This window comes from Aspergillus clavatus, genomic scaffold, assembly GCF_000002715.2.
Source record: "Aspergillus clavatus NRRL 1 1099423829797 genomic scaffold, whole genome shotgun sequence".
In the NCBI taxonomy this organism is placed as follows: Eukaryota; Fungi; Ascomycota; class Eurotiomycetes; order Eurotiales; family Aspergillaceae; genus Aspergillus; species Aspergillus clavatus.
Genome location: NW_001517102.1, coordinates 494460 through 506889, shown reverse-complemented (window position 1 = coordinate 506889; position 12430 = coordinate 494460). Strand labels below are relative to the sequence as shown.

Genomic DNA, 12430 nt, shown 5'->3' with positions numbered 1-12430 from the left:
TGATTTCCGTCCCTTTCGTGCTACAGTTGCCACACTCGGCGAGCTGTATGCTTGGACCCAGTCATTTTGAGCTGGTGATACTATTTTTTCCGAAGTGGCCATGTACATATGGAGGTACCTACATATGCTGCGTCAAGTCGCGCAGCTTTAAATCCAATGCAAAATCAATTATTGCTCAGTGTTCGCATTCACAATTGACGCTCACTCTTCTTTTTATTCAACTGAGGTTCACAAGGCCCACTTAACGTGTTTGTCAGCCGACATGCTTGATCACTTGATCAGCTTCCTGGCACCACGCAAGCCTACCTAGTCACCATAAGATTGAGGACTCGATAAGCCCATGTCTGAGTTACTGAGAAGTCCAGGATTTGAGTCAGAACCACCCGTCCAGAAATCCTTTGTTTGAATTTACATCTGCTATCCATCCTCTTAGTGCCAGTCTATGACAACGTCGATCGTGAAGTCATCCTGCATTGCTAAAGCCCTTATCTGAGGTGTCATTCGTGGGGGAAGATTTTGTCAACGCCCCGGGCTTGTAGCAATTGCCAATGAGCTTTGAATTCTACAGTTAGCTGTAGGAAATATAGCCGTTCTGGCACATTGGGCGCAAGATCGAACTGTAAGTATATTCCTAGTGAATTTAGCGAACAGAATAGATTGAGATATGATGAGGATGGCTGATGAGAAGAAGTTGCGCAATTTGTGAGATTGGTGGCTATTTTCAATGGTTTGCAGTGTAGACTCCATTCGTGATCCCAGGGGTCAGTTGGTCACATGGAGAGAATAGGCAGAAATGTGAAACTAGTTTGGATAGTAGACTGATACTCCAGTTTCCACGGAGCATCCCTGGGGTTCGCTGTTAGTTTGCACCAACTCGCTAGAACCCCAGAGGAACAGCGGCCCTGTGCGATCCCCGGCCAAAAGTTTGGGCCCCCGCTTTCTCTTCCCTCTCAGCCTCTCTTTCTTTTACGCTGGTTATCACAAGTCAGTTCACATCACCAAAAACACTTTTAACTCTCCCAAAAGCCAAGGGGCGGAGACGTGGTTGTTCTAATGATATATTATTTTTAATACTAATTCTTGTTGCTGCTATATTTGATATTACTTGATACATACCCAATCGCCACCTATTAGACCTCCCTTCCCTCGCTTTCTTGGGCCGTCAGTCTTCCCCGTCCATTCTGTCCGCCCATATTAGCTCGGTTCACTTAACCACCACCATCGTCTCTGGTTGGCCTTTGTTTGCTTCGGATGCTGCAATTCAGTCGGTATCGTTACCATCCGGTATGCGATCCCGCACAGGCTGGTACGTAGGATGAAAATGAAGGAGAGCGCCGCGCTTACTTCCACACCTCCATGGGTGTCGGCTTTGGGCTAGTTCCCGGCATCCATCTCATGATTTGAGGGGTACAACAACATCGTGGAGGCTATATGCATGGTGGGAAAAGAAAAAGATTGAGGCTAACGTCTCTTCACTGATCACAGCTTGACGTGTCGGACTCGAAAACTAAAATGTAATACTTCCACCCTTTTCCCTTCCGTCGCGACACCTTTTCGAGACGTCGGACAATGACTAAAGCGAGCGGCGTTGAACTAGGTGATGAGCAAAAGCCTCAGTGTACGCAGTGTCGCAAAGGGGGCAGGGAATGCCGTCCCAGCGAGGGGATCATCTTTCGTCATCAACAAAATGCTTCGATGAACAAGAGTCTCAGTGACTCGTCGACCGGCCGGAGTAATCTGAAAGGGTTTTACTCCTACAAGAATACGTTTGACGAGGATAGTGTCTGGCTCGATATACCCAAGGACGGTATGGATGGGATCTGGTGTTTTCTTTTTTTTTTTTTCTTTTTTTTTTGGAGATCTCGGACGTTAAAAAGGCTGACGGTTTTCATGCGTGTAGTCGTCTTTGTCGAGAACTCTGATCCGTACGCGGAAGATCTTGAGACTAGTCTCGAGGAGTCGGAGGCTGCTATTCTCGCCGCGGCGAGTTCCCAAGCTCAGCATCAAGGCCTGCAGACGCCGTCGTCTACGGATGGGGATACGCGGGGAATGGAAAATCTATCGACACTCGCAGCGGTGAATCGCTTCTCTCATTCTCCTCTCGCCGCCGACAGGGGGCCTCGCTCTCTGACATCGGATAAACATGCGCACTTCAATGATCTGGTGTCGTCGTTTGTCACTTCTGGGTCGTCGGCCAATGGCCCCCAACCTGCGTTGGCACCTCAGCCATCGCCTCCAATTTCAATATCGTCCTTCTCGAATCCCAACAGCAATCACAATAACAGCAACAATGACATTAAATTTATCTTGAATCCTTCCCAGACGTTGTCACCACCAATCGATCCTAGTATCCATCATGCCCTAGAGCAAGGAGCTTCAATACCATCCAGGTCAATGCTGCCGCGAAGTATTGCCATACAGAAACCCGAGGTGCCAGTGGAAACAGACCACGAGATCATTTTTCTTCTGAGACACTTTTCAGAAGCGCCAGGGTTATGGTACGTTATTCACTCAGCGAGTATGATAAGACAACGTCTGACATGACTGCCTTAGGATGGACCTGTTCGACTTAGGGACATATTTTGCGTCCCACGTTCCAATCAAGGCTCTAACAAACCCGTTGTTGAAGTATGCCGCCTGCGCATACTCAGCAAAGCAGCTGGGTCGCGTTAAAGGTGCGAAAGCTCCTTTTGGCGGCGTCAGCGCAAAGCAAGCGTTCACGGAGACATGGCCGAGTGGAAGAAATGTAGACTGGTCCTGGTACGGTGCCAAGTACTATGAGAAGGCCATTCAGCTCCTGGTCAACGAATTGCAACCCGACGAAGGTCCTCCGCCGTTGAGCACACCGGAAGCGTTTGGCCAGTGGCAGGCTTCTGAGCTGTCTCACAATCATGACAATTCTCGCAAGCGTAGAAGACATAATCGACCTTCTAGTGGAGTTCATTCGGACGAAGTGCTTGCCGCGACGGCCATCTTGTCCATTTATGAGTTTCTTGATGCGACCGGGACAGCGTGGAATAGACACCTGAGCGGTGTCAAGTCCCTCTTAGATGTTGCAGAAGTTGGCATGATGCCACTTGAACAACACCCCTCTCCTGGGGATGGTGCGCCTAAGCCTCCTAAGAAGTTTGGTCTTTCGAGGGCAAGAAGAGCGACGTTTTGGAATTTCGCCAGACAAGACTACCTGGCTGCACGTAAGTGGGATCTTGACAGAGTCTTGGAACAGATTGACTAACATGATGTTGATACAGTCATTAACGAGACGCAAACGAGATTGAACACCGATGACTTGGTACTCTGGACTGAAGCTGGTCTTCAAGTGGACAGCATGGGATTCGTTCGCACCAGCAGTCTGAGCCCAGCTGGATACCCGGAAGACGGCGCCGATCTGAGAGAGGACCTCGTTTGCAATGCTCTTGTTTGGATCCTTTCCAAAATCGTGAACTTTATTAGTGCTGGGGACACATTGCACCTGCCGCATAGTGGTGGCATCAGCGCAGCGCCCCTGGGTCTTTCACAACAAGCCCTTCTTGAGCGATGGTATCGCCTCAAGGCGGAGCTCGATACCTGGTATGATAGGCTTCCAGCCAGCTTCTGGCCTTGCGCACGAATCGATTTATCCAAGGTTCCGCACCCGAAAGCCGCTGAGGATGAAGATGCCTCTTCGCTGTCGGAGATCTGGTTCAGCATCCCCATGTGCTCGTCAGCCATGCAGCACTATCACATGGGTCGCGTTTTACTTCTTATCAACAAGCCGCATGAATCGACCAGTAGGCGGAGCGCAGTCACAAATAGGCTCAACTCATATCGGTCCATCGAGAACGAAATTCGCTTCCATAGCCGCGAGATCGTGGGCATCTCACTTGCTCGTCCGGACGGTTCCGTTCGTATCAACTCTCTGCAGCCCTTGTTCGTGAGCGGCCAATGTCTCACTGAAGACCGGGAACGCCGGGTGGTCTTGCGGTTGTTGCGAGGGATAGAAGTTGATCTTGGCTGGGCCACCGAGTACCGTGTCAAACAACTCCTCAGAGAATGGGGTTGGGACGAGAGTTCCACCTCGATCGGACGTTATTGACCGGTTGTCCGTCTATCGTCCGTTACCCGACCCTTTCATGCTGGCTTCGATCCGTCGATTCAAGGATGATCCGAGGGTTTCGAAATCGTCCAGTGGCCCCAGTTGCCTTTGCGCACCTGCGGTTAGAATCATTGTCATAGGGACATCGATGAATGTCAGCCTTCACCTCTCGATTGCGGTCGACTTTCCAGGTACAAGACTAGGACTCAACAGCCTTTTATCTGACCAGCCTCTCTGATTAAGTATAGGCGTATCCCGCACACAGACCTAACGTAATTGGGAACATTGTGGTTATGATAGTTCCCCGGGCGAGATCCGGCCCGGCCCGCAGGTCTCTCATCCAACAGATACAACATTTGCGACATGACGAAGCAATATTCGGCGGCAGTAGCATGGCTGTCTTCTGTTATCAGAGTCTTTTATATCTGCTTGATGATTATCTGGGGATCCATTGTCAATCTGTATGCATTAGCGTTGGCGCACATGATAGTGATACCATGGTCGAGTTATGAAACTGGTTTATCCTGCTTTGCACTCGAGGACCTTGCGCCGACCTGAAGTATCCACGGCGTAATATAGACAGTAGAATGCCCATCAGTATCAACATTTAGAATTCAAAACCAGGATCGACTGGGATGTGGCCGGGTTTTTGGTCGTTTATCGACTCGGCTGAGTTGCCTGTCTCCACACCATTTATTTGCATTTTTCTTGTTTGCTGAAAGTCTGCCGGTATCAAATCTCTCCTCTCACATGCTGGGGACTCTGGATATCTGCAGTAGACAGCAGATCGGTATGTATTGAGTGCACATATCCAGTCAATCTTCATCACCTGGCTTAGGCCAGTATATAAATAGGTGTCAGGCGAACCCCTCTGCGATGGTCTTCTTTCCCACAAATCCCCAGCAATATACATGCTCCATAGTAGTTATACCTAGTTTACTTCCTATTTTTCTGTTCGCATTCTACAACCTCATCAGCAGGCCCAGCAACACAAATAACATCATACTGACTCTACCGAAGATCAACAGATCCAATCCGTGGAGGCACCGCAGTCCTCATCCCTCCACCCCCCTCAAGGTCTCAACCCTCTATCTACGCACTTAGATTAGGTAGCTCCAATTCCCCTCTGGAAAGCGCAACTGCAACTGCATGTACTTACGAACCAGGTTTAGGGGGACGTCTGCAAGACTGCAAACCTCCGCCCTGAGGGAAGTTGGGACGTGGCATTCTGGGACTGTCGGGATCATCGGGCGACTCTATTCCAGGAGCAGGTTTGCCGATGTGATTTGTCTGGAGGCTCCACTGCGGTGCGGACGCGGTGTGCTTATCAATAGAGGTGGTACCTTGGTAGAGACATTAATTACTATCTAGTAGACTACTGAGTACTGAGTAGAAACATGGAGGATCTAAGTTTGTTAAGCTCTTATCTAGTTTTGTTTTTGTGTTTCGAGGATTTGGATGGGGGGCGGGGGCCTTCTGATGGAGGACTTTGGACTCTGGAGCCTGGCTGTGGACTACCACGGTTGGAGAGGGATGTATACATATGAAAAAAAGCTGTTCAGTTGCTAGTATAGCGTTGAATATCTCACTCAACTCAGAAGGTATCTGTCTAGATATCACTTTCTGACTTGACAATAGTATTGTTATAGTCTGAGGATGGATGGATCTGCCAGCGTCCTGGAGGCATGGAGGGTGTTACTGGAGGAATAGGGTCATCCCACCCTGATAGCTTCAAAGCCAACCCAATACAAACTCATAGCATATCTAGTCCAGATTGAACTTTTTTTGCATGATCTGATCTCCGTTGAACTAACTGCCACAGGCAATTTGCGGACGAATCTGTATCTAAATCCAAGATCAATAAAAAGGTGGTCTGTCCTTTGATTTGCTGTTCTTACCATAGGAACGCTCCCTATATCCAAAGTCATTCTAATCTCCCTGCAAGCGACACTACCAAACAGTCATGGAGTTTAAACAGGAACAGAAAGCTACAGTTTGGTTGAATCTCTGGACGAGCTGTAACCCAGAAGTCTTGTCTATGCAGCTTGCTGGAAAGCATCGGCCTGGCAACGTAGTATCTGCCTGCATGCCTATGGAAAAGTGGTACTTTCAATATATGCTATCGGGGCAGGTACTGTGATGGATAAAATGTCATTGTTCGATTCGCCGCCCTTGGGAGGGCTATTCTTCGCAAAGAGAAAGTCCAGAATGAATGAGCCGCAGAACTTCCATTGCGATTCCTGAGGTGTTTGGCTTCGGAATTTGCTGGGCTGGTCCCTACATTGTGATGTCGTTCCAGAAGGAATGTCATTACTTGAAGCGGGTCTATCGCGAAATGGCAACGCTTTTTCTCGAGTTATCCAAGCATGAGTTATAGATGTAGTCGGTGCACTTGAGGAGATTGAAAGTGGGTTTTCGATTGCTAGGCGACTTCTCACTTTCAACATGGATGAGTTGATGGCATCGGCAAAATTGCCCAAAGAAGTATTCTCGATATGGCACTATATAAACCACCTCTTTATTACTTCAAGTACATACGACCACAGGGTGTGGAGAACAGGGCTTCCCGTCCGCTCAGCCGTACTTAAGCCACACGCCGGCCGGTTAGTAGTTGGGTGGGTGACCACCAGCGAATCCCGGCTGTTGTATGTTTTTAATTCTTTTGAAGTCTCATATCTTTTTGATAGATGGATGTTGGAGGTAGCCCCTCGCTGCTCTTCTCCAGGTTCCTTATCTCTAGACCGTGGAGTGCGCTGAAACCTATCCCAGATGCTATTCCCCTCTCGCACTTTCAAGTCATCTACAGACTACTTCGAGGCGCTCGTGACGCAGCACCTTTCCCATCTTCAGCTCCAGCAACGAGACGAGACGCTGTTCGCTGCGAAGAGGACTGCCGGAGGAAATTCACAGCCCGTTGTTTGTTCCTGAACATCACGAGAAAGATCCGCGATGAGCGTCGGCAAAAGCCGTTTCGGCTATACTCTGATGACCTCCGTTCTTCGCATGTGTTTGTAGACCTCGATTCTTCTCGTGTACTGTGTGTCTCGGGGGGACATTGACTTGGACTTTCACATATGCAGCGCCGGCTGCGTTCACATATGTAGCCCCATGGTGGCTCTTGCTACAGAGTCCTCCGGACTGGGAGGGTGATCTGGAACACCTCGTGGCTCGCTATCTTCCCAGGTTTCATGTCTTTTTTGGAAGCTCTGCGCGACTGCGAAAATTCTGGATATGCTTGGCAACAAGATATAGCTCCATGTTCAATGAGATCTACTGGACATCCATTGACGGCCAGTGTTATGGAGCCTGCGGCTCTCTTGAAGAGCGGATTCAGCTTTTGGATCTAGAACAACAATATAGATGAACGAGCTTGTGAGGCACAAGGCTAGCCAACTGCATGGGGATACGGCGAGTTCTGAAAAGCTACTTGAATTGTGACTGTAGTATCGGGAATATTGGCTCTATCTTGTTTCTGAGGTAGTGCTTCGACTAGGAAGTACCTACCTTAGTATGACTTTTTAAGGTAATTGGATGGGAACCAACAGAATCACAGGGGGGTGGTGGGCTTTGAAGAGTGATCACGAGATTCCAATTCTCTTTCAGAGATGATAGTCCAAGATTTCAGATGAATGCCTTGCTTTGTCTTTTCATCTATGATCATCTTGCGCTGCAGCAAAGGGAACATTACGTCTATAGATGGTTGATATGGCAATGAAGCCGAAAGGTAATATACAAGTGATATCTGCTGGTGTACAGACATCAACGGTTCCGAAGCCGCTTCGACATCCTTCTCGTAGTCGTGGTTTGTGAAGCTTCGATGATGGCCTTCAAACTTTCCTTAGTCTCCTCAATCTTCTCAGATTTCACTCCAACCTCACTTGCGGGCCTTTTCACGGCAGTCGCCGTCGAAGTTGCGACCTCCGCCATTACCGCCACAGAATTTTTGTCGTCATCCTCCTCCTTCACGGCGACTTTTACATCCACCTTTTTAGTCGAGACCGCCAATCTATCCGAGAAGCTCCTCAAATCCGCCGTGAAGAGCACACTATGGGCCCAGCCAGCCTCCTGGCCCCAGAGCTTGCGAAAGTGGTTACCAACGGCGTCGTAGGTAGCTTTCGTTAGCGATTTATGGGCGCCCCTGCCGAACTTGTAATCTCTTTGCGCAATCTGCCAGACTTCACAAGTTGTTAGTATTCTTCAACATAGTGGCTGTTCAGCGTCACTTACCATGCGTATCGACCGGCACCGCCTCACCCCAACCCAGGCCCATCAGGCAGACACAATCAGCGACCTTCGGTCCAACGCCCTGCAGTTCTAACAATTGCTCATGCGCATACCGGTACCCCTGCCTACCCTCAGGCTGCATTTCACCACCAGGCACAGGCTCGATGCCGAACGCAGGGCATTCTGGATTTCGTAACGAGTCTAGCCAGCCCTGTCCCCGTTCCTTTGCCACTATCAGTGCTGTTTGATATATGTATTTGGCCCGGTATCCGAACCCTAGGCTACGGAGACGGCTCTCAACATCGTCGCCGGTCAACGCCTCGGGAGTGGGGAAATCATGGTACGCGCGCTCGCCGACCGTTGCAACGAGCGGTCCATAATTGACACAGAGCTTTTCCACCATCTGCGAGATGCGCGATATATTGTTGTTGCTGCTGCAGATGAATGATACAAGAGCTTCCCAGGCATCTTGGCGAAGTATTCGGATCCCGGTGAATTGAGGCGCTTTTTTCTTGAAGTTGGGATCTTGCGAGGACCATTGAGTGTAGAGATCCGTGAGATTCGAAGATAGGTTCAGGTAATGTTTGAGGATTTTCAGCGACTCATCATCCTGATCAGTTCCTGACGATCTTTCTTGAACGGTGTGTTGGTTCGTGCTCCCGGGAATGCTGCTTGAGTCTACATGCGACGGGGAGGATGTGGAAGGAGATTTCGATAGCAGACTGGGCGAACGGTGTGTTCTGTAGTAGAGATACTCCGGGTCTTGCCTCAAAGATAAAAGTCGGCCGTGGAGTACGCATCGCCATTCATCAGTATCAGGCACACGTTGCCATCTATGGGCGCGAGACAGTCAGGAATATCGCTTGGGCGAGATGAGCAAGATATCATCCTACCGAAACGATTGGCCACAGCGTAAGGTCGTGTTGATACATAGTTCACTGAGACTTATGGAGAACTTGCGCCACTCTGAAAATACTCCAACAGTCATGGTTCGATTAGAAAAAATTAAGATTTGCGTTTAGTACCTCTGTCGAAGAACAACATCCATCTACTCCAACTGACAGGAGATAAAACCATCTCAAAGTTCTGCCGATTCTGCTTAAAATCAGTAGGCGGTGGAGGAGTATTCTAGTACGCGCGCTAACCTCTTCAATTTTAGACGCCGCGGCTCGTCGCTGCTCACGACCTGCGAGTTTTCCCAGCAGGAGCCCAGCGTAAACCTCCTTTCATTTGCAAGAAGCTATTCCATTGCATCTCTTCCATCAGGGCTATCTTGTTGGTATTCTCTTTTACCTGTCTGGAAGACAGAATCACGGATCACTTGGTGTTTCTTTTTGCCACGTTGAAGAAAAAGGAGCAAGAAAGGATAAGATAGCTTGCCCAAAATGAACGGCGACACTTACTCTTCGTCAAGAGGTATACAATTTTCTGGTTCGCTCATTTTTTATAGCCCCAGCTGACAATACAAGCAGGAGAACCTGGACGCTCGAGGGACCACTATGTAAGTTGATATCAATAGCCTGAGCACGTTTCTGGAATCTCCGCTAACTGGTTACCGTGCAGCGCGATGAACGACGCGAACGCGGAGAAAGAGGAGACAGAGGAGAACGAGGCGAAAGGCCAGAGAGAGGAGAACGGAGACGGTCGAGATCACCCCATTACAGCTCTCGAGGCCCCCGGCGCGAATACGAAGCAGACTCCTACTCGTCGAGTCGCGATTATCGCGCCAGAGAACGTGAAGACCGCTACTCGAGCCGGAGAGAAGACCGCGAATGGGATCGGGACCGTGGCGACCGCCGGCGCAGAGACCTCGATGATAGATCGTCTCGACGCGAAAGGGACAGAGACCTCTTCGAAGAGAGGCCCCGGAGAGAACGCGGGGATCGGGAGCCCGCGCGCGAGCCCGCGCGCGAGCGCGATAGGAAAGAGCGCAAGAGGACTGCGACTCCTCCCCGGAAGAGGGAGCCTACACCTGACTTGACCGATGTGCAGTCCGTTCTGACTCGGAAACGTCGTTTGACGCAATGGGATATCAAGCCTCCTGGCTACGAGAATGTCACGGCCGAACAGGCTAAGCTGTCCGGTAGGTTTGCGCCTGTTTTGAATACGAGTATGACATGTTTTGACAAAATCTGTATAGGCATGTTCCCCCTTCCAGGAGCCCCTCGCCAGCAGCCGATGGACCCCAGCCGTCTCCAGGCTTTTATGAACCAGCCTGGTGGTGGATCGGCGGACAACGCTGCTCTCAAGCCTTCCAACTCGCGACAGGCGAAGCGCCTGTTTGTGTACAACTTGCCCCCGGGAGTCTCGAATGAGCATCTCGTCTCATTCTTCAACCTGCAGCTCAATGGTCTCAATGTCATTCATAATGTGGACCCTTGCATTTCCGCTCAAATATCCGAAGATCACACTTTTGCTCTGTTGGAATTTAAGTCTCCCAACGATACTACGGTTGCACTTGCCTTTGACGGCATTACCATGGAGGAACATGAAGCTATGGGAGCTGGTGCTGAGAACGGGGCATCTAAGGGACTTGAAGTGCGACGACCTAAGGACTACGTCGTTCCCAACGGCAGTGCCGATCAAGAATACCAGGAGGGTGTGCTGCTGAACGAGGTCCCCGATTCGCCCAACAAGATCTGCGTGTCCAATATTCCCCAGTACATCCCGGAGGAGCCCGTCACAATGCTGCTGAAGTCGTTCGGAGAACTCAAGTCGTTTGTCCTTGTCAAGGACAGCTCCACGGAAGAATCGAGGGTAAGTTTTTATATACTGCAGGATCTCATTAGACTCGCTAATTTGCCTTAGGGTATTGCATTCTGCGAGTATGCCGATCCGTCTGCGACGCCCATCGCTGTGGAGGGACTCAACGGAATGGAATTGGGTGATCGACATCTCAAGGTTGTGCGCGCCAGTATTGGAATGACGCAGGCCGTTGGCTTGGATATGGGAGTCAATGCGATGTCTATGTTTGCCAAGACCACCTCACAGGATCTAGAGAGCGGTCGCGTGCTGCAATTGCTAAACATGGTGACTCCTGAGGAGTTGATGGACAATGATGATTACGAAGGTTGGTTCTATGTTGTTGGGGGGTTTTGTCGCTCCTTACTAACCACTGCATAGAAATCTGCGATGACGTGCGCGAGGAGTGCTCCAAGTATGGCAAGGTTCTGGACCTGAAGGTGCCGCGTCCCTCTGGTGGCAGCAGACAGTCCCCCGGAGTTGGCAAGATTTTCGTCAAATTCGACACTGTGGAATCGGCGACCAATGCGCTGAAGGCGCTTGCGGGTAGAAAATTCTCTGATCGAACAGTGGTCACGACGTATTTCGCAGAGGTGTGTATACTTCTCTATTTTGTCTGGAGTAGTTTTTCTGACCGTGCTTTGCAGGAAAACTTTGATGTCAGCGCGTGGTAATTGAGACCTGATCTCCGGGCTTTTACGGAACTAATATTGCATTTCCAAATGCATCTTCTTTATTGTCTGAAAAACAACGCTTGACGGGCGTTTTGGCTCCTTCGAAAATGGTCAGGAAGCAACTGACATGAATCCTTCAACCATCGGACCTTACTGCAAGTGTTGCATTTGGGCCATGGAACTAGTTTGACCGTGTATCATAGCGAGAAGTAACCAATTGTGGCAGATGCTTGACTCGTGGACAACGCTTGTAGGATCTTGATATGTGGTACCCCGGGAAGGATTCGCAAGGAACGACCCCAGACCTCACTAACGCTGAATCTGCATGGAGTAGGGAGACCAACAAAGTCCAGGGTAGCATCCGTTCTGCGTATGGGGTAGTAGTAACAGTAGTGAGTAGACTCAGAGAATCAGAATCCAGACCAGACCCGATCCACAATCACATGGGAGAAGCGAGAATCCCAACGATCCCGAACCCGATCTCCCAGTCCCAGTCCTCGTCCTAGTCGCCGTCGCCGTCGCAGTTCCCCGGCTCCCAAGTTCACCTCCCCGCTTACTACCGAGGCTGGTTTGTGCACTGTACAGTAAATTAACAACCCACGCCACTACGATCTCGTTAGTGCCCAAGCCTCAGTAGTCACCATTCCCAGAGACTAGGGACTAGGACAGGGTCAGTGCAGGAGCCTTTGGGCTTTGGAAGCTGGCTTTTTATCCC

General features: G+C 50.0%; 3 protein-coding genes across 3 annotated transcripts, besides 2 other annotated features; 2 read left to right on the top strand and 1 right to left on the bottom strand.

Moving 5' to 3' along the window:
- Positions 1–1569: 1569 nt before the first annotated feature.
- ACLA_007030 (uncharacterized protein) lies at positions 1570–4075 on the top strand (the record flags this gene model as incomplete). Its single annotated transcript, XM_001273369.1, has 4 exons — positions 1570–1807; positions 1901–2498; positions 2554–3194; positions 3252–4075. 4 exons carry the CDS (start codon positions 1570–1572, stop codon positions 4073–4075), a joined length of 2301 nt encoding a protein of 766 aa, XP_001273370.1.
- Positions 1827–1855: a microsatellite.
- Positions 4076–7834: 3759 nt separating the features above from the next.
- ACLA_007020 (8-oxoguanine glycosylase OGG1) lies at positions 7835–9287 on the bottom strand (the record flags this gene model as incomplete). Its single annotated transcript, XM_001273368.1, has 3 exons — positions 7835–8250; positions 8303–9132; positions 9193–9287. 3 exons carry the CDS (start codon positions 9285–9287, stop codon positions 7835–7837), a joined length of 1341 nt encoding a protein of 446 aa, XP_001273369.1.
- A 397-nt stretch (positions 9288–9684) lies between these two features.
- On the top strand, positions 9685–11715 carry ACLA_007010 (splicing factor u2af large subunit; the record flags this gene model as incomplete). The annotated part of the gene is made up of 6 exons (XM_001273367.1): positions 9685–9715; positions 9772–9800; positions 9863–10382; positions 10440–11056; positions 11108–11369; positions 11423–11715. The coding sequence occupies 6 exons, from the start codon at positions 9685–9687 to the stop codon at positions 11713–11715; spliced, it is 1752 nt and encodes a 583-aa protein (XP_001273368.1).
- Positions 10188–10214: a microsatellite.
- Positions 11716–12430: the final 715 nt, after the last annotated feature.